Raw genomic sequence first — 27,601 nt, forward strand, 5'->3', positions numbered from 1 at the left:
TTTGACCGTCAGGCTTTTATAAAGCCCGGTCCGAACCCGGCTCGGGGTTTGCCCAGGCATAGGACAGGTACACCACGGGAACATAGCAGAGACAGTCCTTCTCTTGCATATGATCTCATGGAGTTGCTATACTTGCCAGGCGGGCCCTGCTGGTGTATACTTTTGCTTCTTTGTCATGCCACCGCACTTTGCCTTCTAGGTGTGGGGTGGGGTGGGGGGGGGGGGGGAGGGCCCTCATGGTGGGTACCTCAGGTCGATGTCGATGGAGTATAAGACGGAGTACATTTGGTTGGGTGGCGTCACACAGGCCGGCTCGCCTACGTCCAGACTAATCAAAGAAACCACTACAAGTGCAACTAATCAACGTCTTGTCACGCGGCCGGTATTCATATATAGTATTCATTTCGATCCCTTCTACATATACATGTGTTTTGTTTTTGAAAATTCCCGTTCGAAAACGTGAGCGTACATGCAACAAACAAAGCTCATGTCATATTTTTTTTTGAGGGAAATGATCTCCTGTCATATTTCTTAATATGAAATACGCACTCTAGCCATTGCTATAAGAGCATCTCCAACCGGGCCCCCTAAAAGCCCCCAAACATCTAATGGGGGCACCGGTTCTAAAAAATCTCACCCAACCTACTTCCCTAAATCCAAAAAGTAACCGACGTGGTTCAAAAATTTAGCCGGCGTCCCCAACCCGCTCCCTAATCACAAGGGGGCTAGCGGGGGTGCCGGCTGAAACTAAAAAACAGCGCAGGCCAGCACTGTCGGTAAGACAAACCAAATTTAGGGGCCGACGTTTGGGGGTGCGGCTGGATGCCGGCTCCACCTCAAATGAATTGCTCACGCCGGCGCCCCCCATGTGGCCAAACGCCGGACGATTTATTGGGGGACGAGTGGAGATGCTCTAATAAACGTGCTGCGGAGCTAGTGGCAGAGCTATGCCATGTCCAATAAGCCAAATGTATGCCGAACAGCCATGGTGAAATTGCAAATGTTAAACACAAAAGTAACAAAATAACACGAGTTACAAGAACAGAGCAGAACAGTCAGTGACCGTCAGGCGTCCACACATGCACAGAACGACATAGTTATGGTTTAGTAACTAAATGCGAAATGGCAAACATATCTTGCGCATTCCGACAGCACTGTTCTGCTGCAGTCAAATCGGTAACATTTGATATCTACGTAATTTTTATGAATCTGGTGGTCATGGCCCAACACAAAAGTTTAAAAATGGCAGACTTTCTTAACAATAGAAATATAACCCCTATTTTTCCTGGAGCAGAAGCAGCACCAACATTCACACTTCTTCCTTGGATGTCTAGATGAACCTTTTCTTCCTTCGATGTCTGGAGGAACCTTGACAAATGAGAGCTTCCGCTGGTTTTTTGTCACGAGCAGTCGAGCAGGGCAGTGCCAAAGTGAAACAAAAAACTGCAAAATAAAACATGCTCTGAGGGCAATGTAGTACAACGGTTCGAATTTTTTATATAATCAGTGTACATTCCAAAGTGTCAACAGTTTATATTGAATACTGAAAAGATAGAACGTACACCTCGATAGCAAAGTATATTGAAGAGTATTACTTCTTCATGTGCAAGATTGAAAATGCATCCAGATGTAAGTGGGCAAAGATAGAACAAGTACCTAGATAGCAAGCATATGAAATACTCCCTCTGTTCCTAAATGTAAAAGGTCCTAGTTTTGTCCTTTGACAAAGTTTATAGAAAAATCTACCGAATGTTGATGCATTTTTGTATAAACTTGGTCAAACTTTAAGAAGTTTCATTCAAGGAACAGGGGAAGTAGTATATTACCTTCTTCGTGTGCAACCTTGAACATGTATCCAGATAGTAAGTTCAGACATAGCCAATCACAAGATAATAACTGCACAAATAACACAGGCACAAGATTTAGCTCAACAGAGTCATGAATCAGATTTCATATATGCCACTGATGTTTTTCATCAAGACAATACAGTGAACCAATCATGTACAAATAAGAAGGGTTATGGGAGTACGAGATGTGGGGCACATGCAGACACATATATCTCTATTCATAATTACCTACTCTGATCCGACATAGAGCTTACATCAGGAGGAATTGACCAGTTTTGGATTTCCCGTTTTCTTGTCGATCTCCACTCTTAGACCTATATCTGCAATCTCTGGAGTTAAAATAGGTTCTTGCATCTGAAGTTCAGAAACCTCCCTCTGATTTTCTTCATTTCCTTCAAGCAAATTCTTCACAGCTAGCAGACCCCACTCCCTCAAGTATGGATTTCCTTCATCAATGACACACTGTTGCAACAGTAGCATAATCCCGTTTAGCTGCCTAACCTCATCCTGCACTTGCTTCCTTCCATGCAAGCAATTAGCGATGACAGCGACTAAATCCCTCCTGTAACCATTGTATGGGCAGACCTTTTCAGTTGCAAGAGCTGGTAGATGATCTTCTTGTGCCCTTTCCATCGCTTTTCTTATTGTACTTGGGGGCTCGAGCGCACCTAGATATCTTAACAGACACTTTACAAGACCATTCTGCAACAGTGAGTCAACAGGAGCTTCAGTCTCTGATGAAGGGAATTCCCAAGCACATATGTCCTTCAAGAGCAGCAATGAGTATCCAAGGACATCAATTCCAGGGCAACCAGTTGGAAGAGCAGAGCTACCTCGGCAAGTAAAATCTACAGTCTCAGCAGATTGCTTATGTACATCAAAAACTAGGAGAGCAAAACTGTTCGAGACATTAACTTCTTCAGGCCGGCTGGTCAAACATTTTGACAATGTACCCAGGAGAAACGCATGCTTAGCATTAAACTCATTTCCAGATTCACCACCATCACTGTGCACAGCATGGTCAGTTGAACATAAAGCTGCAAACAAGATTTCAAACTTCTCCTCTTCAGCACAGATTTTGAAGAGAAGCCATTCCAACCATTCTTCCTTGAGCACCACTGCAATTTGTATTTATATATTAGGATCATATATGTTACCAATACCATAGGAGGAAACTAAACAAAAATTGACTTCCAACTAGTATCAAGCAACTGACTAATACACCCTCCGTCCCATGTTAAGTGACGAAATATTACAGGTATCTAGACGCTTTTTGGGTACAGATACATCCATATTTGGACAAATTTGAGTCAGTTAATATGGGATGGAGGGAGTAATACTTTACTAACATATAGGACCTATGATCCCCCATTTGCTCTGAACCAAAATTGTTCGAAATAGTATTCAGAAAACAGCTGATAATCATAATTTAACTGTGGATGCACTACGACCGTAGCTTGAGTAATACTGAGTCGTTAACTGTTATTTAATCTCTTAGTGTTAAACCTCTGATATCCAATTGGACAAAATTCCTGTCCATACTTGCTGACCTATTCAACACTTTGCCAACCCTGTCTCTTGCTGAAATAATTATACAATGTGCACATCCTACTTGTGTTGAACTAATCTACAGAATGCACCTTCTAACATAGATTCGAAGAAATAAACAGCTGAACATCCCATGCTACTGTATTTTAATACAAAATGCACATATGAAAGATGAAACAGTCGCACAGCTACAAGCAGAGATGAGTGGAAGACCAATAGCGATGGACTCACATTGTGAGGCAGAAGTGACAATCTCGACAAGTATAGGCATCCCCAAGTCCTCATGGCACAGCTCCTCGAGCCTCCTGCGGCCGCCATAGCCGGAGCAGCAGGTGTCGAGCACCATGCACAGCGGGTCCAGGACCCCCGCGTCCTTGACCTTCGCGAACTCCCGCAGCGCCGAGGGGAAGAGCGCGTCCCAGGCGGCCTCTTGGTGGCGCTCCCCGGAGAGGGCCGCGTTGCCCAGCGCCTGGAGCGCGGCGCGCGACACGTCGGCGGGGAGGTCGGGGAGGAAGGAGAGGACGGCGGAGACGACCGCGGCGGGGCCCGAGAGGAGGACGAAGGTGCCCTGGTTGAGCTCGTCGCCGGCGACGAGGTTGCGGATGAGGCGGAGGCGTAGGAGGAGGAGCGGTCGCGGGGAGAAGGGCAGGAGGTAGAGGGTGTCGGCGAGCGCGTCGGAGAGCGCGGCCCGGCCATCCCGGGTCTTGGAAGCCTCCAGAAGCGCGGTTAGGGTCTCCTCGTCTTCGATCTCCTCGGCTTGCCACATGGTGGTGGAAGAAGAGGCGGCGGCGGCGTCGGCGCTGGGGTTCGAGGGTGCTGGAAGGAGGAAGGGCGGCGGCGCTGGGGAGTGGGGAAGGAGGAAAATATGGCAAGTCCGTATGATCGAGTCGGGCCGAGTCAGTTATCCGTTGTCCTTTTTTTAGAGAGGGATTGGGGTTGTCCTCTTTATACGGGAGTAGTTAGCTGAAATTTCTGTAGATCTCAACTATACATCACTTAGTCTAAAATTGCAATATTATAAGTACGGATATGAAATTCTCGCAAAAGATAACTGGAATTTCTAATTTTTGTTTATATATATATAGAGAGAGAGTTGGAGATGGTGATGGTTGGATTTGGATGCATCATGGTAAGGATTTTAAGAAAAACATTAGGCAACTCAAAAGAATGCTGACTGTAATGACCCGAATGCAAATCAGCTGATGTCCAAACAACCTGTGACCCAACATTTCGCACGGAGAAACAGCCTACAGCAGCAGCAGAAAAATTACAGCGCCAGGCGCCCATACCATTTTCTCTGACTCTGGCACACAAATGCCAGCAAAACAAGCCATGAATGTGTCGTCGGCATAACCTCAAACCTGCCGGGTAATTTGGCAGATTATTCACAATCCTTACAAGTTACAGCCCAGTAGTGTTGACAGTGTTCCACTAAAGAGCAAAAGATTTTCACTAAACAAAGCATCACAACAATCGTGCATGCATGCACCTCTATCTAACTTTACAGGCTTAGAACTTGACAGAAGTTTAATCTAAGCAGGCTCCAGCTTCCTTTCCCTTTCCTACCAGGTAACCTAAGAGCATTTGTGGTTTGCACGCTTATTGCAGCTTCAATCTGGGGACGGTCAATCAATGCCCATTGGATACCGGGACAGCGTCGCCTTTCACGGCATAGTACCTTCTGTACATGGAGTCCACATGGGTGAGGTAGTAGGTTCCCGGAACGAGCAGGCTTATGTCCTGGCTGGTGACAAAATCTTTCGCCCCGTAGCGGTGCTCCATCAGCTTCAGCGCCTCGACAAATTTCTTTGGCGGAACCTGCATGGAAGATATCGGTGAGACAGTGTCAAGCTTGACGTTTGCAAGGTCAATGTACAGCAATTCAATCAATATGAACAGTGATGCTAAATGGAGGACCTCATGAGAGACTTACCACATGCCTAGACTCCAATTTATTGGAAATGTCCAGTACGTTTGAAATGTTTGACAGGCTGAACGGGTGCTGGCCTTTATTAATTTTGAAGGAGAACATTGTCGACGTCAAGCCACTGCCATAGGAGAACATGACAATCCTCTGTCCAGCCTGGACATTTCGAAAGAAACAAAATGGGAAAGACTAAATTAGTTCCATGTTGATCACACCTAAGAAAACACGGTGGAGTGTGATTTTTAGTTTTATACCAGTGTGTCATGTTTATTATGGAGGACTGATGCAAAAGCAGCATAGAGTGATGCCGTATACATATTCCCGAGTTGTTTTGGGATCAATGTTGTTGGTTGAACCTTAGTATCATACAGGTGCTTCGCAACTTGCTGACAAACCTGCATATTTAAGGCGACACAAATGTTACAAGCATGACTTATATAACACAAAGGAAAAAGAACTGTAAAATTTAAATTTTATTTGGCACCTTCTCAAGGTCTCGACTCTGATAGCTTTCCTCAGATGACAAGCCCGAATATGGCTCCAATTTTTCTCTTGAGTCTTTGTCAACAATGCTATTCGACACGAGAAATTTTAGTTAGTTAACAAGTACTAAACAACATACATCGAGGTAGCTGTCTAGCTGACAAACCTGCAGTTTCTCAAGAAGTCATTGTAGTACAAACGAGCAAAGCTTTTCTGTACAAGCTGCAGAAAGCAAGAACATGGAAATTTTTGTAAACAATATAAAACTGATGACTTTACGTAAAAAATCATTTGAAGAGCAAGCATTTGATGTTCAATGAAGATTTCAGTACAAAAAACTAGATCTAAAATCTTATCGTAGCATGCAACAATTGTAAATTTACTGCCAGTCTACACATATATAAGGCTCAGTACCAAATTAAGGTATCACAGTGGCGTATACTTAAAAGGGTGACCACCCTATGAAGCCTTGCATTTTGGAGAAGTACAGATGTCAAACTGCTCTCACAAGGTCGATGTAATGGACAATGCCACAGAGATGCCAAAGGCACATAAAATGGGGTTCTATGGTACCTTATTGTATGGAGAATGGAATACGAAAGAATCTGCATCAACAATTGAAAATTGTTTTCCCTCGAGCTTTTCATACCTGAAAGATCAAAGCAACGGGTGTTTGTTCAGTCAGCAGGGTCAACTTAATTAACCTGTTAAAGTGGAAGGATTATGGCTTACTTTTTGCAGAAGGTATTGTAACAGGAATCCAATGCCATGAGATAGCATGTCTGCGATAGCTTCCCATCAACCACCTGTAAGCAATTTTGCTATCTTGTGAAAAGGGTCGTTCACATTGGCAGATCAAATAGATTCATTTCGAGTGTGCTCTGTCTAAACAGAGTTTGGGTTGCATGAATTGTATACTGGGAACATACCGGATATTCACTTGCAAGATCAGGCTTGTAGAAGTCATAAACATGTGCCATATGAGATCCTCTATATTTGCTTTCGAAAGAAATAGGAGCATTTGGTCCAATCAACATTGCAATAGCAGCTGCACCGCCAGTAGGACGAGCCGGTCCTTCAGCATAAACCTGATAAGGTGTCAACATGGATGTAAGATGTCACTGTATTGTCTGCCAGCCACAAAAACAGATTTCATGTTTCGACCAATAAGGATGTAAAATATCAGAATAAGAAATAAAAGTATAAAGTAGCCAATTTTGCCTAACTTGAAAACTAAAGAAGTGGAAATAAGTTAGAGAAACACAAAGTTAAAATTTAACCAGGACATGGTGAACCTGAATGCATATTACCTATGATCTGAATTCCAAAAAATGTACTAGGTTGTAAGCTAGTTTGAGTAGTTTCACTGTAAGAAATTGCATACTGAAAAGTAATAATAAGTTACATACCGCGCTGTCTGTGCAAACAACAAGTCCATAACGCCCATCCCATGAGTTGCTCTCGACCCAATTAACACAATTAAGTAAAGCAGCTGTTCCCCCATAGCAAGCATTCGAGGAGTCGACTCCTTCAATATCAGTATTACCACATTCCTGCATTTATTAAAGAGTATTGTAATGTACCATAAGGAATTGGCTGGTGGAATATTAAAATACTAGTTATACAGAATGTCAAAATATGATCAAGAGTTGTGAAAATTTGAATGCATTTTCTTTTCATTTTTAGTTATATGCACATGGTGAGTTAGATCAAGCTACACCAAGAAGCAAAAGAAAAAAAAATATTAGCATCTTCTTGATGTAAGGAACAGACCTCAAATATTTGCATCAACCATGTCTTAATAGACTTGCTCTTGTCTATTACTGTTTCGCTGCCAACTTCCAAACGTCCAATGGTCTTTGGATCGATCTTATAATTTTCCAGCAGGGACTTCACCGCTGTCAAGCTGAGCCAAACTCTTAATCAGTTAGATGATATCAAAATAATTGATATGGTGGACAGGAGGCTGCCCAGACGTTAAGACACAAAATGTTTTGATGTCTGGACAATTGAGACATTATAAACTGACTGGACTTGAGAGGTAAATATAAGAAACCTACAAGGGCATGTTATTTTTACAGCCATAATATATTATAGTTTTTCTCAAACGTCATTGTAGGCCTAATCGGTAGAGGTTGCTTAAATATGTTGATGGTAACTGTATGTCCCACATTTCAAAACAAAGATCTCCGGGAGATAATAACACATACGGAGTTGAATATGTCCTTACAAGAAAAAGAAAGAAAACGGATAAGATGACAAGAGACTTTACTTTGTACTTGAGAAAACACCATACCTCATTGAAATGACATCCTCCACTTCAGTACAAAAGGCCATGCTATCCTGGCCAAGCCCAATGGTATACTTTCCTTTGCTCACACCATCATGGGTTTCTAGTTCTTCCTACAAGTAGCATAATATAAATTTTTAATATAGTAGAGCTAATATGAAACAAAAGGGTTGTCTATGTGTCAGTAATAAAAGAAATTTTGAATGAGATGATATGGGGATTCCATGCTCTTCCAAATAAAAATGTGCACGTCCAAAACACTGTTATGTAGTGATGGGATGGTGACTGGTGGCTGGCTTTGTCAAGTCATTTTTTTTCAAGAAAGATAAATAGAATCATTTTCCAATAGGTATATCTACTACCTAGGGATGACAGCTAAAGCTTCAAGATGTTGATCCCTTATTTCCAAAACAGCAATATATTTCAAAAATCATTACTTTATGTGACAAAAAAATTCATACACGTCTCAGGCATCAACAGATCACCATCCTTTCTCTACTTAGGGTCAACCTTGTCCACATCCAAAGATATTTCACTCCATCTGCCACATAGTATACGCGAAGCCTTCTGGCTACATACTTTCTACGGTTACACAATCTGGCAGATCCACATGGGCAGTATCCTTTCTGAATTTGATGAACACATGTGCACGAAAGACCAGCCCGGTCTAAAAGCCAAGGAAAAAGAGAAACTTTGGCAGGCATCAGCATCAGCATCTGGTTAACTGTCCTACACAGCCTTTAATTAAACAGACAACAGAGGTCCTACCACTTCTACCAGAGCTCTCGTAGTCGGCATCTTCTTAGCATATTTTTCTTTTCTAACTGTGCTAACATTCCTGGTGTATTAAGCTTGCATATTCTGGAAAGACCCAGCCTGTTTTCCTTTATACTAGCTAGTAGCCTAGCACCATCTGGAATGCTACTCCTAACTAAAGTTACAGAGAACGTAAAGATTACTCCTCAAGTTACCACTCTACCTGATCCCCATGGCCTTTCATTCCCATCCACACACTGCCAAAATCTGATTGATTTAATAGAAAATTAATGTGGTAGTACTACAATCGACCTTTTATACATTAATAACTGCCGGGATCTTTGAATCTGACCGGTCGTAAACGAGCCCTCAAGGCCTCAACTAAAGTGTACGTATACACAAGGGTCTCAACAGACGACGGACAACCGCCTGAGGCTCTTGTCGAAGGGACTCTCTGCATCGCAACTAAAAGAAAAACCACCAGCCACACACAAAGAGTGTGTGCTCTTGGCTTCCAATTTTCGTGGTGCTTCAAGCAAACGATTGAAACGATTCTAACGGGAAACCCCAAAGCGTCTGCTCGTTTTTCTTCTTCCTTCTCCCCGTTTATTTACAAATGCAGAAAAAATAATACGGAAACGCAAACAAAATCGATCGATTGAGACTTTGAGAGAGCGAGAGAGAGAGAGACTAGAGATTGTGGAACCTGGAGGACGCAGTTGGGAGGAAAGTAGATATCCATGGCGAGGATGCCCACGTCCTTGATCCTCTCCGCCGCCATCTCTCCTTCCCCTGGATTCAAAACCTCCTCGGCTGCAACACAGACAAACGCGCATCGCATAAAACAACCGGAAACAGAATACAGAGCACGTGAACCGCAGCAAGTGATCGAATCGCCGACGGGTAGTAGCCAGCACAGGAGCGCGGGGAAGAACTGTACCAGCAGTGAGAGAAGAAGAAGAACACACGGGCTGACGGGCCGGGGGAGAGCGAGACGCGAGAGGGATAGGGGGGAGAGCCTCGCCCTCGCGCCGTATATATACACTCTGCAGTCTGCGGCCTGCGGAGCACGCCGCCTTTTGAATCCTCTGTTTCTCCTTCCTTGGTGTTTCTTTCCCCCGTTGTGGAGGGGCGGTAGGTGGCTGTGGTAACTACAGGAAGCCCTCGGTAGTATCGATGGCCTGCTGTCCTGTGGAGTCGGGGATCCGGGGCACGTGGGAAGCCGTCCGTAGTCCTGGTCGTTTCTCGTGGAGTTTTCTGCATCGGACGATGGCAGATCCGATCCGGCCGGACAGGCCGGGCGGCAGTACGTCAAGGAGTTCTCCTTTTACGACCGATTTGAAAAATCCGTTCAGTGGAAACTTAAAAATTTAAAACTTTTAATCCATGCTGGTTCTCGTATGACAAATAAACGTAGTTGTCACACATACTCCCTCCGAACCTTTACAAGTGTTGGCAATTTAGTACAAAGTTAGTACAAGTTTGTTACTTTTAAATCCTTGACACTCATTATGAATCGGAAGGGGTTTGCTACAGGATTTCTCATCTGCCAAACAATGGTATGCTGCATGTATTTGCACAGCCAAGTACCTATGCTCTTGCAAAATTCCGGGATACTCTTCTACTGTGGGAATTTTTGCAAAAATGGAAATGATCGATGGGATTAATTGTGTCATTATGGGGTCTTCATTACTTTCCTAAATTAAATTAACGGTTTTGATAAGGACAAGTTGTTTGCTTTCAGTTAGAGATAAGTCGACGTGCTTGTCGGCTGAATGTTAATCCAATGGCAGCACGTGTGAGATGAGAGAATGGAGATAGCATCCAGACACTAATCTAAGAGCATCAACAGCAGAGCCCTCAAATTTGAGCCCCTAAATCCTTATATGGGGAGTCCCTATAACAGATTCTCTCCGTAAATTTGCTGTCTCTCCAGCAGACTCCCTAAATCCTGCCTCCTATAATTTATTCATCTATATTTTATTCATCTCTTTTTACTTTTTGAGGGAGAGAAAGGAATATTTCAATGCAATAGTTGGGATGGGGAGTCCCCATCTCCTCAGTTTGGGGGCTCCCTGAGGCAATTTGGGGGCCGGCTAGATTTGGGGAATGGGATAGGGGCTCTGTTGGACCTTTTTTTTTTCACCAAGACCCCCAAATAGGGGGAGGGATGGGGAGGCTGTTGAAGATGCTCTAATGCATCTTATGCTTTGGTTGAGACTTAAAGTTTTTTCTTAGAAATTAGGCGTCTGAGATATAACCATATTCCACGGTTTTGCTATTTTATAAGGCACATGAGATATATACACACCCCACGGTTTTTTTTAGAGAATAGCTGGTGCTCCCGGCCCATACGGTGCTACCGGTGCTCCCGAATGGTATATCACTATATATATGGTATATGATTTATATTTTTCACTTAGTATATAGTACGTGGGTGGTACATGTCATTGATATATGATATATGAATGATACATGTCATTTGGTATATGATATATAAACGTTACATGTTAATGGTATATCGATAAGATTACTTTGTCATTTTTGCGGACTGCGCGTGGGTTTAAGAAAAACTCAAGGGTTTTTCTGAAAAATATACTATAGAGGAGTGGAGCGAGGGTTGATTCCCAATAAACTTAAGGGTCTAAATGAAAAATGACGAAGAGGTATCTTTGATCTAATGTTACCCCTTGGTTGTCCATCCAACGGTTCACAATCAACAGGAGCACAACACTGTTTGGGAGCACCGTATGGGTCGGGAGCACTAGATATTCTCTCGGGTTTTTTGCTACTTATATGGTGCCTGAGTAGGTAGTTACACCCCACGGTTTTGCTATCTATAAGACGAATGGTAAATAACTATTTTTAAGTCGACAGTAACAACCGTCTGATTGAGATGCGTACAAGCTTTATACAATTATAAATGAAGAGAAAAGTTAATCGAATAAAAATGACCGTCGACTGAGAAATAGACACTCGCAATTTAACAAGACTACTTTTGTTTTTATTTCAATGCATCGAGACGCAAACTTTGCGTTTTCTTGAAAAAGTTTCACATAGGTATTTCTTTGCTAATCCTATGTAAACAGATCATATCATTGCACGAGTGGTGTTCACTTTTACTCTACAACCCGATACACACGGCACTCCTATGAATATGGATGCAAACGGGTCCCGCAAAAATCTCGCTTCTAGTTCATTTTTCAAATCTTTTATTCAAAGTTTTGCTCAAAATTTGAATAAGAGATTTAAGAATTCCACCAGAAGCGGGACTTGCATGGTATCCCGTCTGCATCACTGCCTACGAACACCCACCCGTCGGTGCCAGTACCGTGTACACGTCCGCGCATTCCACGTTCCACAGCAACGAACGATCAGGGAATGGAAAACTGTAGTACTACTAGTACCAGTACTGTACCCAACTGCGGTGGATCTACCTCTCCACTCCACCGTTGCATCGGAACTCAGAATCCAAACTGTAGCCGAGACTGCAGCGAGCGCGTGCCACGGCAGCCGGAAGGAGAAGGACCATGTATCGCTCCTCCGCCACGACGTGCTGTTATTGTCGTAGACCCGTAGTAGCATAGCGTCCAGGTCCAGTGCTGTGCCGCCGCATGGAGGCAGCGTGGGCAACAGGGTGCGGGGCAACACGAACGAGCCGGTTGGCGGTTGGGGGCTGGTTTTAATTCGGTCGTGGGATCTCGTTGTGGGGAGAGCATAGTACTCCATTGAATTCGCTCGCAAAATCCCCATCGATTCACTTTCGAATCGGCGATGCGGATATGGACATGGCGTTTCATCGGCGTCAGGACACGGGTCGGTCGGTCAGGCTCGGGTCGATGGAGTCTGCCGGTGGATGACCGGAAGTCTGATAGGGACCGACGGCAAACGAAGGAACGAGTCACTGTCGCTCAGTGTGGTCGCGTCAGAGTGGCTGCTGCTCCATACGAAGTCGCAGGCGTGTCTGCGCTAAAACCATGTTAATCTGACCGTTTTCCAAAAAAAAAGCATGTTCATTTGACCGCATTAAGTTAACTAAAGTACCGACGTAGCAACAGCATTACAGCAACAGAACGAAGGACGACATTTCCAGTTGCGATCAAAACAGTAGTTGGGCAAGCTGCTTATTTCCTTCTAAGAAAGTAAGAATCATTCATGGCCAATAGGATGTGCAACTTAGCAGCCCTATATCCCCCCCCTAAAAAAACTGTGTAGCAGCCCTATTATTTCCTCCAAAACTAACTTAGTATCCTAAACACTTGTGATGGGCTAACTTCTCTTGCTGACGGTGGTTGGTCGAGGACCAACGTTGCAATTCGAGATGCAGCGTGATCGCGTGGGCATGATCGTCATGCTTGGATGGTGGCAAATTTGGCTCGAGCACAATCAAAAGTTTTCCCATTCCAAGTAGAGATTTGCAGCCAACTTGTGTGATCTGTCCTTCGATGAGCTATGGTCATGGCATGTGTCTCGATGCAAAGATGTCGTCTCCTTTGGATGATTAAGAAAAGTTGGTTTCATGGGGTGCGTCCTCCCGAAACTCGTTTGATGCATTTATCTGCTTTTATTCAAACATTTGAAAGAAAAAAAACTTTGTTTGTGTTCTCCTTAAGAAATGAAAAGCCCCCTGTTGCATTTCCTAAAGGAAGAGATTCGGACTAAGGGTGTCTTTGTTTAGTCTTGGGCTTGTGTTTATTTGGATCCTAGAGCTAACAAGCCAAAACAAAGAGCAAAATTTCAGCTAGCTGCTACCAAAAAGCTCCAGCCCCATTTGCCCCGTTTGCACTGCGGAGCAGAACCACCTCTCGTTCCGGCTGGAACTGGAAACAAATCCCACGCCCCTTTGCTTTGCCCTTGCCACTTATTCGGTATTTACGTCAAAACTGCTATCGGAGGAAAATATCATCCCGAAACGTTTTTCTCCTCCATTGGTTCATCCCCTCCGTCGACCTGCAGCCTGACGCCCGTCCGCCGCCCGACCAAGCTCCGCGGGGAAGGCTCGGCCGGATCCGCCTCCTCCTCCGTTCCCACCTCCTCCTCCGTCCGACCCAGCTTCTTGTTCCTCGACCAACGCCACGACGCCACTTCATATCCCCACACCAACAGATGAAAAGTGAACTGGCGAAGCAGGCTATTCATGCGGGTCCTGCTCGCGGCGGCTGCCGAGCACGAGAAGACGGAGGAAAAGTCCGAGCAGAGCCAGCGCAAGGTCCTCCGCCTGCCCGTGTTTTCCTTCGCCGCCCGCCAAGGAGATCCAGACTGGGCTTCGGTCACCGTGAAGGCCTCCACGATGGGTAGATTCCTGTCATGTCCAGCGACGCCTTGCTGGACGAACGTTTAATAAAAAATTGCAGCAAATAGGGAGACGTCACAGACATTCCACTTGTATACAGGTGCAGCCACAGTTTCCGTCGTGCTAAACGAACGGTAAGCCAGATTCAGCTCCAGACTAAACAAAGTCACTTAGTTGGACTTTTACACAGATCAAAGGTGGGCTAAATTTGACCTGGGCCTATACCTTGATGGGCTAGGAAAACTGGCTAACGAAACTAAGGGATAGAGCCACAGTCGAGTGTGATTTCGATCCTGCTTTGCTTTGAAATATGGAAGTTCAGTCAAGATATAATAAACACAAGAGGCGGTATCACTATCAAGGGTGGTGAGGCCACCACTCATGAATGTATCTTTAAAATTCTCAAAAGAAAAATGAATGTATCTTTAATCTTGCTAGCTTGTAATTTTTGTCTATTTAATAGACTTTACGATTTACGATGGAATACTCTCCTACTATTGGCTGCCTAGAAAAAAGGTGGTTGGATTTGAAATTTTGGTTTTAAAATGTAGTTGAGATTTGCGAAAATTTCGGTTACGTTTTGGAGGTTGTTCTTTTGGAAAATCAATTCTGAAATTCTCAAAGCATTATGTTTCTTTCCGGAACATCAATATATGCTCGATGCTGAATCCTTTAGTCTCCCAAATGCCGCCAGCATTCTTATCTCAGCTAAGTTCACACAATGTGTGTGCGTAAAACACCGTCCACAAAACAATTTCTCTAGAAGAAAGAATCAAAGCAAGAGCCCTGACAGAATCCCGAAGATACCCGAAAGCAGGGGACCGACGGCACGAAGACATAATGCTCTGTCGGAGTTAGCCCAGGCGACCGTGATTCCGTTAAATGGATGAGGAAGAAGGAATGCTTGCTTGGTCATTTCCCGATCAACCCCTCCTTCTGGATTTTCAGCCCCATATACCTGCAGTCGATCAAATTTCGTCCAAACAAACACAAATGGACAACTAATTTATCATGGCGCGCAGCAAAAGGCAGAAGAGGAAGAGTAATCCTTGCTGCAACTTTCTGAATTTACCTGCCGAGCATCATGACGGTGGCCTGCGGGTTGGTGCCGGGGGAGTACTTGAAGGTGGAGCTATCGACGACGCGGAGCCCCTGGACGCCGATGACCCGGTAGTCCTGGTCCACGACGTCGCCGACGTGGCAGCCGCCGTGGTAGTGCCAGATGGTCATGACGGTGTCCCTGCAGTACTGCTGCAGCGGCCGGTCGTCCCTGGGGTGGCGCGGCATGAGGTTGAGGAACTTCGCCAGGGCGGCGCGGTCGAAGGCGGCTTCCATGGCGCTGGCGTTGGCGTAGGTGAACCGGGAGAAGGCCCTGGAATGCACCACGCGCTCGATGGTCTCGATCCCGCGCACGCACCGCTCCACGTCCTTGGGGTCCCGGAAGTAGTTGAAGGTCACCGCCGGGTTCGCGTTCGGGTCCGTGGAGCGCAGCTCGACGTGCCCCGTGGAGAGCGGCCCCAGGATCTTCTCCAGGATGAAGCCGCCGCGGAAGGCCCGCCTGTCCAGCCGCCGCATGGCGTCCGCCGCCCGCCGCATCGCTTCTGGTGTTCGCTCGCTCGGCCTCAGCGCCCCCAGCTGCCCCGTCTGATCCATCCGTCCGTCCGTCCGTCCGTCCGTCCGTCAGTCAGTCAGTCAGTCAATCAACGGTCGACATTGGCAGATTTGAATGTGAATTTGAATTTGGGGAAAGGGGGCACTGACCATGGGGGAGAACATGCCGAAGGAGCGGGCTGTGCGGCGGCGGGATGCGCCGTGGAGAGGGATGCCGAACTGGGAGCCGCTGACGCCCTCGATGAAGGAGCCGAAGCGGGTGACGCCGACGACCTGGACGAGCGAGAGAGCGACGGGGGAAGGGGACGGGACGAACACCGAGTTCATGGGGTTGTCTGCCACGCCCTGCCCGACCAGCGGCTGGTCCACGACGACGGGCCGGATGCCGTGCTTCTCCAGGTGCGCCCGCGGGCCGACCCCGCTCAGCATCAGCAGCTGCGGGCTCCCCAGCGTCCCCGCCGCCAGGATCACCTCTCCGCCGCCGCCGCTCCGCAGGTATGCGTGGTGCTGCACGCCGGCCCGGTCCCTGAACACCACCCCGTACGCCACCGGCTTCCCCGCCCCTCGGCGCTTGAAGAGGATCCGCGAGACGGTGGCGTGGAGAAGCACGGTGAGGCGGCGGGGGTGCGCGCCGCGGAGGAAGTCGGCGGCCGTGTGGCGGCGCCCGGTGCGGTCGAAGATGGTGCCGCCGATCTTGGTCCCGGGGACGTGGTCGAACGTGTAGCCGTTGTCGGGGGTGACGCCGGCCTGTAGCAGCCCTTCCCGGAGCGCGCACTGCCACCGGGGCACGTCGGGCCGGAACACGAGCTCCCGCTCCACCCACTTATACGACGCGTTCACCAGCCGCGCATCCCAGCCGGAGGAGCGCACGTACTCGCCGCTGGCACGCGTGTAGAAGCCGGCGTTGAGGCAGCTCCCGCCGCCCAGCACGCGCGCGCGGGCGTTCACCACGCCATCCTCCGACACGAACCGCTGGGCCGGGGAAGACGGCGACGTGTCCGCCAGCGCGTCCGCGAAGTGGAGCTCGCTCGACACGTTGCGGTTGCCGTACGGGTAGCCGCCGCGCTCCAGGAGGAGCACGTGGCCTCCGCCGGCGGATTCCGCCAGCGTGGCCGCCAGAGGGCAGCCCGCCGTGCCGCCGCCGACGACGATGTAGCTGTAGTGGGACGACACCGGCGGCGCGTCCCGCGCGTGCCGCACGAACCGCCCGAAGCCGTACCGCTGCCTCTGCCCTGCCGATGCCGATGCCGATGCCGATGCTGATGCTTCTTCTTCTTCTTGCTGCGAGGTGGCCGGCGTGCATAGGCAGAGGGAGATGACAAGTGCTGCCACGATGACCGACAATGGCCGTACTGATGATGATAGGCCCCGGAGGCCAGCAGGTGCACGCGTCGCCATTAATTTTTGTTCGTCGTCGGGGTAATAATCTTCAGCATTTTGCTGGTAATGTGTCGAGTTTGTTTATATAGATGGGGATCGTGGCTCGATTAGATAAAGAGTAGTTGCTGATTAGGGATGCGGATTTTTGTTGAGTCCAGCGCAGCTAGTGCAAAGATGAAGCCCCCGAGGGATCCGGACCTGTGGTGATAGAAAGAACGGCGGCAGCGTCGAGAGCCTTTGCATGCATGCGCGCAGGCTTAAGTAGGAGTATCATATCGTGGTCGACGCAGAAGAAGATGGACGTCGCCTTGACATCTTGAACTTTCTAGCTCCTCACTCATTGTTAAGGCCATAATCCTGCTTGCTTGACCCGTGCATGCAGGGATATGCGGCAGACGCGATATTTTCCATCATCTGCAGCTCGTTGTGACATGTTTCATGCCTTCTGCGCCGAGTGTTCTTTCTGCCGTCTGCGCGTCGTAAGCCCAACACCCTTTGGGCTTTGGCCCATCAAATACATGGACCGGGCTCAGATGGGTCTTACGGCTGGCAATGGCATAGCGGGCTGGCCTTAACACATCTTTACTGTACCGGAGCAGAGCAGCACCCCCTCTCCCTTCCCGCCTTTTCCCCATTCCCTTCCCTCTCCCTCCGCCTCTGCCAAACCTAGCCTTCTCGAACCTTCCATTTCTATCCGGAAGCCCCGGACGCGAGAGTCTGTCCATGCCGACGCCCCCCGTGCCCCGGCCGTCCTCCATGGCTTCCCAGACTCTCACCATGTACATGGCCCTCTCCCAGCAGCCCCAGCTCAGGATCGGGAACCGTGTGCTCTCCAACGATGATTGGGCGGTCCTGCAGATGCTCAACGACGCGGTCGACGGCGACATTCCCCGCGTGAAGAGTAAGGCCCCTCTCCCTCTCGCGCCCGCCCGCCGCGGATCGGTTTCGGTGGTCGTGGATCTGATGCAGGGTTGATTATGCATGCAGAGCTTGCGGGGCAGCTCAGGAGGGCGGGGAAATCCGTGGACGAGGCGGTGGCGGCGCTCGCGGGCACGTCGTACGGCACCCGTGGGCCACTCCACATGGCGGCGTGGGCCGGGAGGCTCGAGATGTGCAAGTTCCTGATCAAGCATCTCCACCTCGACATCAACGCCGCTGACGACACTGGTAATTAGTTCGTTTTGTGGCTCTGCTTACTTTGACTTTGCAGTATTGTATTGTCCGGTGCCATTACTGCAGTACGATCAATTGTGTGGAACATCTATCAAGTGCTGGGGGAGCATGGGGTTAATTGTGTTGCAGGGCATGTCCCGATCTGTGGTATGGTGTGTTTGTTGATGCCATCTGGGAGTTGCTGAATGCCACATGAGAGAGGCATGGAGTGATTGTTTTTAATCTGAGAACAGTCCTTGAAAGCTTGTTGTGGTGACGCGGGCCGCAGTTCATGTATGGGAACACAGGAAATCTGGTTGTTTTGGTGCGGCGTCATTAGTTAATATTCTCAAGTTGTGCAATTCTGCAAATGCTGGTGCTACTCGAGAACACCTTATTTGTTTGATGAGGCTGGAATACACCACCACCTATCACTTGAGTTTCAAATACAAACCAAAACTGTGATGTCTCAGCCTTGCAGTACCTCTAAATATTTTTGTGTTTTTATCGTTTTTGTTTTCTCGAGGAAAGTTTGCTGATAGGTTGTGGTTGTGAACTGCATGCTGAATCATGAATAAGTAAAATGCAATCTTTTGTGGTAGCATCGACACAATGATGCATTGCAAGTGAGCATTCTTGCCCTCATGTTAATGTTATGTCGTAACTCGCCTATAGACTGTAGTACCTGCTTAATTGATGTTCTAGTATGCATTTTGCAGGTGCAGCTGCTCTTGATTATATTATTTATCTATTTTTGTTGGTAGCCAGAATTGTTGATCGTTCTGATCAGGTTTTTTTGTCATTTTGTGTGCTCTTGCTAGGTGCAACACCTCTATTATATGGAACATATGGTTGTGGATCCACATCAGTTTTAAGGTTTCTTCTTGATCGTGGTGCTAACCCAAACAGAGCAGATAAGGATGGAACTACCGCGCTCCATTATGCTTCAATGATAGGTTCTCTCTGCCCTTGCCCATGTTGTTTCAGTTTTTATTAGCAAATCTGTTATGTGTTGAATTGGGCTGGATCAGGTTTTGTTGGTCCGCTGCCAAAAATCTTTTTAGGTTCTATTTATGCTTTAGTATTTTTCCCAACTTGCTTACTACTTGCAAAACCACTTCATATCTTTTGGATAGCTACTGCAACGCATAGAGGCTTATATAAATATCCAACACATGCATTTTAGATAGTTGGTGCTTGGGCATGGTTAGATTTCACTCATGGAGCATATATATAAATCAGAAGCGCGTGGTGGCTTTCGAATTTCAATTAACAGGAATTGGAATGTAAACAGGCAAAATTGAATCTAATCATAAATGCTACGCGTCAAAAGGTGCACCACGCCTAGTCTGCATCCTGGCAAAAAAGAAAAGAAAAGAAAAGAACTGTACTTGTGAACTTTGTCCAGCTTCATTAGCAGCCCTAACCATGCTGGAATAGAGTAAACAACTAAATTGTTGATTGTTGATCCAGGCACACATTCCCCCACAAATGCAACCAGGTTATGGGCAGCTACCACCCGGGGTAATAAGCTCCTTTTGTATTAATTTAATATATCCTTGAACCCTTGACGGTAATGTGACATGGCCATTTTCATTTATTTCATCCAGATCCTTGTGAAATAGCAGAATTATTATTGTCCAGAGGAGCTTATGTTGATCCTATATGCGATAGAGGAACACCACTACATGTTGCTGCTCAAAATGGAAATGTGAGAATGTTGGAATTATTATTGCGGCATCAGGCAAATGTAATAATTCTTTTCCTCCATCTTTGGTATTCTCTTTCTGATCAAATTAAATGTGTTGACCATTTCAAAGTAAATTTAAAATTAAATGTGTTGTTTACAGTACAATATTCTATCCATGATAGCTGAGATGTCATGGCTAGATGAACTCGATTGGGCCTCGCCGTGTTCTAATTTCTCTTTCTCTTCTGCCGACCCTGCTTAAATGTTTTGGCCCTGTCAGGGTGGAATGGATGGTATTTTTACTATATTGACCGTGCTGTGCCAGGAGTAAAGTTTTGCTAGCTGGCTTTAATCTTATTACTCTTAACTTTCTTTTCTTCTTATATTATATCTCCTGTGCTCATTTGTCTTTAGATCTTTCCTTGCTTAAAATGTATTAGATTATTGATGATTGTGTGCTAGATGATAACATGGAAAAACCATGTTTCTCTTGCATATTTATTTTTAGGTAAGCTGTTGTCAGCTAAGTTCTAGTTTAATATACTGAATCTGTGTGATGGTGTTCCCATGTCCTTATCTACACAACTTCTTACTAACTGTCTGTTCCAAGTGTTGGTAATGTGTAGTTTGTGCGTGAGCTTACTCTCACGTTAGCGACCATCGAGCACAGGTGACATGCTGTGCTGTTCGAGTGTTCATTTGATCCACATGTTGGATAGTTTCATAAGGAAGACAGGGAATTGCTGTTTCCTTTTTGCCACTTATTAGTACATATGTAAGATTAATATGGTGGCTTAAAAGAATGCCTCTTATTTCTATACATATAGTATAAGATGATACTCCCTCCGTTCCATAATTCTTGTCGAAATATTACATGTATCTAGACACTTTTTAGGAATAGATACATCCATTTTTTGGCAAATTTGAGACAAGAATTATGAAACGGAGGGAGTATGTTGTAAACAAGAGAAATTGGGCCTTGCTGTTTCCTTTTTGCCTCGTTTTTGGTATGGAAATTTGAATAAAATTTGCCAAACATTATTTGGTATCTTTTTTACTTATTCTGCTCGTAACTGTGTATTAAATGCTGATTGTTTATTTTCTCCAGTACCCCTTTTGTTATTGTTGCAAGTAATGTGTTGTTTGCCCTCTCTGCAGCCTAACAGAGTCGTATGCTTGTTCTATACACCACTGACATTGGCTCTCTTCGCTTCTTCACTGAAATGTGTGGAACTACTTATTAAGGTGCTGTGACTTTGTTCCTTTAAAGCTTCTACCTGCCTTAAAAAGTTTTTGCTGAGGGAGCCGAACAAATTTTTGTTTTGTTATTTCTAAAATAAGCACAAGTTGTGGCAATATTTTACAAACACTATCAACATTCTGAATTACAAATTTCGTGTCTCAGGCTGGTGCTGATGTCAATGCTGGTAGGCCTGTAACACCATTAGTAATAGCTGCAACTGATGGCTTAACTGATTGCATCAAGTGTTTGCTGGAAGCTGGTGCTGATACAAGTATTCCTGATGAAGTGAGTTTTTACTTTTCACTCTAGTTGAGCTTCTGAGCTGCCTCCTTGCTGTACTTACGAAACAATGTTCCTAGAGTAATAGCAACAAATAGCTTATTGTAGCATGCCCGCGTGTAGATTTTAAGAATGAAATAATAGAATGTCTAATAATACTGGTAAGTTTAGGCCATTTGGCGAAGGCCTTAAATGATACCACGTGTTGCTATTTGGGGTTAGCTGGGTTTCATAGACCATTGTTTGTCACTAACCTGTTTCAAATACAGTTTTCCTTCTGTTTTTCCAACTTTGTTACATGAAAATAGCTGAAGGCTGTTTAGAAACAGAGTGACTAGCCTGTTTAGTTCCAGACTTCCAGTCTGGTAGGGACCATTATTAGATTTTTGATTACAGAAGAAACAGTGTGTTGTAACGTGCACATCGTGACAGTTATGGATGTGATAGAAAGTAGGATAGACTGATCTTTTCCTGTTTCTGTGTTCAAATAAAATTGTGTAATCTTGTAGTTGCGAGCTTGGGTATTGTGAAACTCGTCGTAATCAGTGGAATTCTTTTATAACTTGGTGAATGCTAGGGTACATGCCCCACATTGAAGGCCCATGTCCGATCTCTCACAAAATGTCCTACTATTTGATTGCAGTTTTAATTGCTAACCACATTTGCCACGTGGTACAAAATGTCCTACTAGCTAATACTGAAGAGTCAACATGACTCTGGTTACCACAGAAAAGAAAAGAGCAAAGGAACTGACAGAGGCTGGTTTAAGCATTCATGAATCATGCACCTGTTCACTATTTACACATGTACAGGATATAATGGGAATCTGGTTGCAAATACATTTATTTAGGCCGTATCATATTCTTCTGTACATTAACACCGTAATAATTACATGAGTATATAATGCCTTCGCCACAATTTACTGTTATTTTGTGACCGCAAACCTGATTTTTTTCTCTCCCTAAGCCCTTCTTACTTTTAGTTTGTTAAATTTACTCTTGATATCCTTCTTAACAGATTGGTAGAACGCCAATAGAAATTGCTAAAATCCAAGGATGGAAGGACTGTGTTGAGATTCTCTCCCCTCCCACATTCCCTACAGCTACATTTACAGGCAGTGATGTAATGATTCAAGTATTCAACATGCCAACCGTGCGAGTTCAAGAGTAAATTTGCTTCTATGTTCTGTTTGACTTTTAGTTCTTCATTTGGTTTAGGATTCTCTGCTCGACGAGAATACTGGATGCTGCATTCCAGGAAAAGGATTATGCTCATGCAGTGGCTCTCTATTCTAAGGTAAATTTGCACCATATGTTTCTTCATCGATTCCTGTTAGCACTTGCTGCTATCAATCCTGTTCTGGCCTAAAATGCTCTGAATTATGAAAGAGTTCCAGTTGAAATCGTGCTATATTACCTCCATTTATTCACTAGTTTTTATTTTGATGTGCACTCATGTTAAAGTTCTCAAGAAAGCAAATAAAGATTCCATCAACATGTGCTGGCAAATTGGGTGTTCTACTTTTGAATTACAATTTTAAAAGAACTACTTCAGTTTACCACCTTTTAGGTCCTAATTTTGTTGTTAAAAAGATCTGTGCAGAACTACAGAGTGTACATGCATTGTATCTGATCCTTGTGAATCAATGTCTATTCTAGTCAATGTTTACTTGTTTGTTTAAGGCAAGTGTGTTAGTTGTGTTACTTTGCAGCTAGTTTGATCCCTGAGGTAAATGGGATATCATTTTATTTCTGCAGGCAGTGGAGACTGACCATGATGATCCAACCTTGTACGCCAAGAGGTGCCTCTGCTGGCTGCATATGAATGAAGGAGACAAGGCTTTGGATGATGCTAATACCTACAAAGGTATGGAGCTGGATGTATCAGAATCCTGTTATGAGCAAGGAGCAGCTCTGATACTGACGCAGGTGACCCGTTGGCAGCAAGTTGCAGTCACATTCTATTTTCAAAATGTTATATTCCCGGGTCATGTATTTATGTTTGCTTGTTTAGGATTATGACCGAGCATGCAAAGCACTCATGTTTGGTTTGAAACTGAACTTTGGAAGTGACCCAACACTAGTGAGGCGGTGAAGCATCTTGGTAACCTCCTCTTGTTTTTGTTTTCTAGGTTAGCTCATGGGTGTTGTTTCAATAGACTTCAATTATGCTAAGATCGTTAGATGTCTTTCCGGTAGTTTATACACTTCTGCCTTTGTTTTACTGTGACCTATAGGCAGTCTGGGAAACTAGTGATTGAAATTGTATCATTCCACTATTAAACCTTTTGTTAAAACTTTCAGGGAGAAGCATATCCCTGAACGAAGGTCGTTGCTGCACGGACAACAAGGTATCCACTGAGATTGTGTGGGCGGGGCTCTCTTTTTTATGGATCATGCATTTTCTTTTCACTGGAGGTTGTCCTTATTTTACGAAGAAACCATAGCAGCCGGAGACATCTATTTTAATTTCGTTGTCCACTACGCTGAAGTCCTCCACTGCCTGGGTCGTCTGTCGACTACGCTGCTACCATCTGACGCCTCGCCATAGACTTTTACGTGTTTTGTGTTCTTGGCTGTTCATTCTGATGATGTTCGTACATCGTAGTGCAGGAAAGCATTTTGGTAGAGGATTATTCTTGGAGCAGCCAGGCAAGTCTCAGGTGCACCATCCCACTAAACCAATCCAATTTGAACAACCCTGTCTCGATCACACCGCGCCAGCGATTTCCATTCACGAGCGCAGGAAAATAGCACTAAGCGGGATCTAAAAATCTGAAGTTCTTTTATAACTATGCATGTCGCACCAAAAAAGCTCAAAAGAACGGATCTACAAAATAAAAATGCAAATACCTGGACCGGGTTATGGATCGATCAGTAGACGCTGTGCTGATACCGGGACGCCATCACGAACTCGTTCTCGCTGTGTAGAGTCCTCGCGAGGGCACACAGAGTCGTCAGTGTTGGCGACATGGCCGTCCCGATGGCACTGATTATCTTCCTCATCACGGCCGCCCCGCCAACGACTCTTGCCGCAGCCGCCAACGACTCAGCAAGCAAGAGGCCGGTTTTTGGCGTTAGGCTACTCATATGTGCTTCAACGTTCGAATGTGTTGTTTTCTGTTCGTTTGCCTGTGTTCACATGTAGGAGTATATATATGTGCCACTTGCTACGCAGTCGGCAATCCTCGCCATTTTGAGTATATTGGAGAGAAGGTAAGCAAATCTTGCGCCGAGGACGGTGATCCGGCCGTGAAATTTCCATCCATTCAACATGAGATTTTCATTTTGTTGCCTTTCCTTAAATAAAGATCTGACTTCAATTATACAACAAAGTGATTAAAAAAAGGGAAACGACACCACATAATCTAGATGCACGGAAAGTAACACCGAAAACCAGATTTTGTTTTTGTACTGTAGCGGTTTCGTTTTATTCCTTCAACAAAGGTGTACTCCGTATACCAGATTAGGAGTACTACCATTGATAAATGCAAAGTTGCCCCAAAAACATCTGAAGCCAACATCTCTAACTGACTAACTTCATCATTTTGGGTCTTGATAAACATTCTGAATATCCTCGGAAGAAACTGCAGAAGATCAAACTTACAAACAAGCTGGAGTAATCTGGTAGTTTAGAAGATCTACATGGTAGGCCACCAAAATGGGTGACAACTCCCCTTTCAAAAGGAAAAAATGAATGCCACTGTGCATTGGTGATAGCCTAATCTGAGATCGGTGAACGCACTCTTGGGATAAGTTGTCATATTGTTGATTTATGGGCTGAAACTAACAAATGGTACCAAGTAGGCCCATTATTCCTTAGCCTGCAATTGGATGAGCCATGGATCTGCAATGCATTACGCCAATTGGACCATCGAGTAGAGAATTATCATGATTAATTTTGCTTACAAAAGAGCAGTCAATTGTTTGCGTCGGATAAAAAATAATAATTCCATCCATCAAAGTATGAACGCATTTGCTAGAATTGGTATAGAAGGGAAATTTTTTACTTTCCTAAGCACCAAGAGAAAATAATACTCATAATAACTTGTAGCGACAGACACATCTAAGGGCGGGTGTAATACTACTATGTCCTTGGTATTTCCTCTAAATTGAAAAGGCAGAGCAACAGCCACGTTCGTTAAAAAAAATTGCAGGGAAGAATTACTAGAGAAAACAACGAAATTAAAATAGAGCAAAATCTTGCTGCCGAAAATACACCCAACTCAAAAGGCCCCGTTGGTTAATCTAGCTCGTAGAGGGGCATGCGTGCAGATGCAGCGTCTAAAACTTCAAAAATCAAGATCCTCCTGACCAGTACTCTAGACGGGCCGGGCGGCAAAGTAACTATTCATTCTTACTTCTAAAGAGCAGCAACGATGACCCAGCAAAAAAACACAAGATAATGCTACACTAGGTTCTGAGCTCCTGCAGCCGGTGCTGCATATCGGTGGTGATCCGGCTCCGTGCTGGCCAAGGAGAAGTCGCTACCGACGCAGCCCGAGGAGGGGCTTGTGCTCGTGCAGCTCGAGAAATCGGTGCTATCCTCCCGGCGGCGGCCCACGCGGTAGCACCGGCAGGCGGCCCATAGCAGTAAGCCGAGGACGACCGCCGCGACGGCCGCGATGATCCCTATCGCCCACGACGGCCAGATCATCTCTCTCGCCGCTCCTTTCGAGATCGATAAATGTGGCTATAGCTTTCTTTGTTAGCTAGGAGTAATTCTTTTGATTGAGCATCGGGAGCGCGCCGTTGGTTTATATGGAGACGAAACTGGTGGAAACATTCCAAATCTCCAAAGATCGAGATCCCTACGTGGAGAAGGAGAACAAAAGGAAAGAGAAACTGGAGTAAGTTCTTGCAAACATTCCTAACCTCAAAGAGATCCCTGCGTGGAGAAGGGGAACAAAAGGAAAGATGAACTGGTTTGGCAGCAATGTATCTGCTGATGGTCTTTTTTTTCTCTTTTTTTGACAGGATCTGCTGATGGTCTTGACAGAACGGAAAGAAATCGCGCTATGATGCTGCTCCATCCGTTCGTCTTGCCTAGTTAACAAAAAGATACGACTATATTTCCATCCGTGTCTCGTGAGAGAGTTTAGGGCTAAAAGAAAGGAGGAGAAGAAGAAGCCATATTCGGTCAAAAAAGAAGCCATATTTCCTTTTTAGTTATTTTGGGTGTAGACTGTGCTTGCGCTTTTTTTTATGTATGGCTTGCATGGGGCTGAAACAAAATTAGCGGCCCACACATCGACTGCAGATAACAATTGGGCCTGGCCCAGAATTATTCTACACGGCCTTGCTTGCCGGATGGAGCGTCAAATTTTCTAAGGGGAAAAACAGTTTGTAAACTGGCCCCGCCGTCTCCAAGAAACACGGAAGAGTCCCCAGCGTGAGACGTTAACATCTCCTCTTCTTTTCCTTCCTTTTGAGAGGCGTCATTGTCAACATCAATGTATGTTGCAACATACGGGGCCCCAGACATCCATCTACCAAAAATGCTAAACAAAAGCATCTTTTCAGTTAAGAAAGAAACAGTCCAGCATAGCCATTAGCCAGTGTCTGATCTACTCATAACCCATCGACACTGACATGCAAAGTTCTAGTTTTCATTAGTGTTTTTTTTGCGCGAAAGGGAGATATATTAATCAAAAAAAGGTTACATCATGAGGCACTGGAGAAAACCACCATGACTCACCCTATTCTGTGATCTAGAAGCTTTCACAATCACAATCTCCCGATCTTGATTCATGCATCGCCTACACTCCTCGATCAAGTTACAGCATCGAGAACGGCCCTTGGACGTACCAGACAGCAAAGCGATCACCTGCGAACAGTCCGTCTCTAGGACGATCGGCAGGTTCGTCCACTGCAGGGCCAGCGCCAGGCCCTCCATGCAAGCAGATAACTCAGCTTCTAAAGCATCATTGCAGTGGAACAGACATGCAAAGTTCTAGTTTTCATTAGTTTATGACGAGATAAGTTTACGGTAACAATATAGATCACCTTAATCGTCATTGGTGCGTGCCCAAAGCTGCGTCAACGGCTAACGTGTCATGGTCACATACATACAGCCAGGGCGAAGACCGGATTAATTAGTGGT

The 27,601-nt window shown here is 45.5% G+C and overlaps 3 protein-coding genes across 5 annotated transcripts; 1 reads left to right on the forward strand and 2 right to left on the reverse strand.

The window, feature by feature from the left end:
- Window positions 1-1,038: 1,038 nt before the first annotated feature.
- Window positions 1,039-10,012, reverse strand: LOC100846544 (hydroxymethylglutaryl-CoA synthase). Of its 2 annotated transcripts, XM_024456541.1 has the most exons (17): window positions 9,792-10,012; window positions 9,558-9,664; window positions 8,102-8,208; window positions 7,579-7,711; window positions 7,215-7,358; window positions 6,735-6,893; window positions 6,538-6,611; window positions 6,379-6,454; window positions 5,972-6,027; window positions 5,807-5,894; window positions 5,577-5,717; window positions 5,329-5,478; window positions 5,043-5,213; window positions 3,627-3,864; window positions 2,076-2,965; window positions 1,827-1,896; window positions 1,039-1,443 (listed from the first exon to the last, which is right to left on the reverse strand). In XM_024456541.1, the coding sequence occupies exons 2-15, from the start codon at window positions 9,630-9,632 to the stop codon at window positions 2,103-2,105; spliced, it is 2,475 nt and encodes an 824-aa protein (XP_024312309.1). In that variant the 5' UTR covers window positions 9,633-9,664; window positions 9,792-10,012; the 3' UTR covers window positions 1,039-1,443; window positions 1,827-1,896; window positions 2,076-2,102. The 2 variants fall into 2 exon arrangements, with proteins under 2 accessions (XP_024312309.1, XP_003558959.1); XM_003558911.4 differs by lacking the exons at window positions 1,039-1,443; window positions 1,827-1,896; window positions 2,076-2,965; window positions 3,627-3,864 and adding an exon at window positions 4,648-4,690 and having other exon boundaries at window positions 4,750-5,213; window positions 9,792-9,996.
- A 4,836-nt stretch (window positions 10,013-14,848) lies between these two features.
- LOC100844848 (protein HOTHEAD) lies at window positions 14,849-17,173 on the reverse strand. Of its 2 annotated transcripts, none has more exons than XM_024456542.1 (3): window positions 15,906-17,173; window positions 15,217-15,788; window positions 14,849-15,102 (listed from the first exon to the last, which is right to left on the reverse strand). In XM_024456542.1, the coding sequence occupies exons 1-3, from the start codon at window positions 17,151-17,153 to the stop codon at window positions 15,057-15,059; spliced, it is 1,866 nt and encodes a 621-aa protein (XP_024312310.1). In that variant the 5' UTR covers window positions 17,154-17,173; the 3' UTR covers window positions 14,849-15,056. The 2 variants fall into 2 exon arrangements, with proteins under 2 accessions (XP_024312310.1, XP_024312311.1); XM_024456543.1 differs by having other exon boundaries at window positions 15,217-15,742; window positions 15,902-17,173.
- Window positions 17,174-17,818: 645 nt separating this feature from the next.
- Window positions 17,819-23,933, forward strand: LOC100845158 (ankyrin-1). The gene is made up of 12 exons (XM_024456544.1): window positions 17,819-18,036; window positions 18,123-18,302; window positions 19,109-19,243; window positions 19,761-19,811; window positions 19,898-20,037; window positions 21,136-21,222; window positions 21,383-21,505; window positions 22,517-22,621; window positions 22,700-22,795; window positions 23,257-23,427; window positions 23,513-23,602; window positions 23,803-23,933. Exons 1-11 carry the CDS (start codon window positions 17,859-17,861, stop codon window positions 23,591-23,593), a joined length of 1,347 nt encoding a protein of 448 aa, XP_024312312.1. The 5' UTR covers window positions 17,819-17,858; the 3' UTR covers window positions 23,594-23,602; window positions 23,803-23,933.
- Window positions 23,934-27,601: the final 3,668 nt, after the last annotated feature.

The sequence above is a fragment of the Brachypodium distachyon genome, chromosome 1 (assembly GCF_000005505.3).
Source record: "Brachypodium distachyon strain Bd21 chromosome 1, Brachypodium_distachyon_v3.0, whole genome shotgun sequence".
Lineage (NCBI taxonomy): Eukaryota > Viridiplantae > Streptophyta > Magnoliopsida > Poales > Poaceae > Brachypodium > Brachypodium distachyon.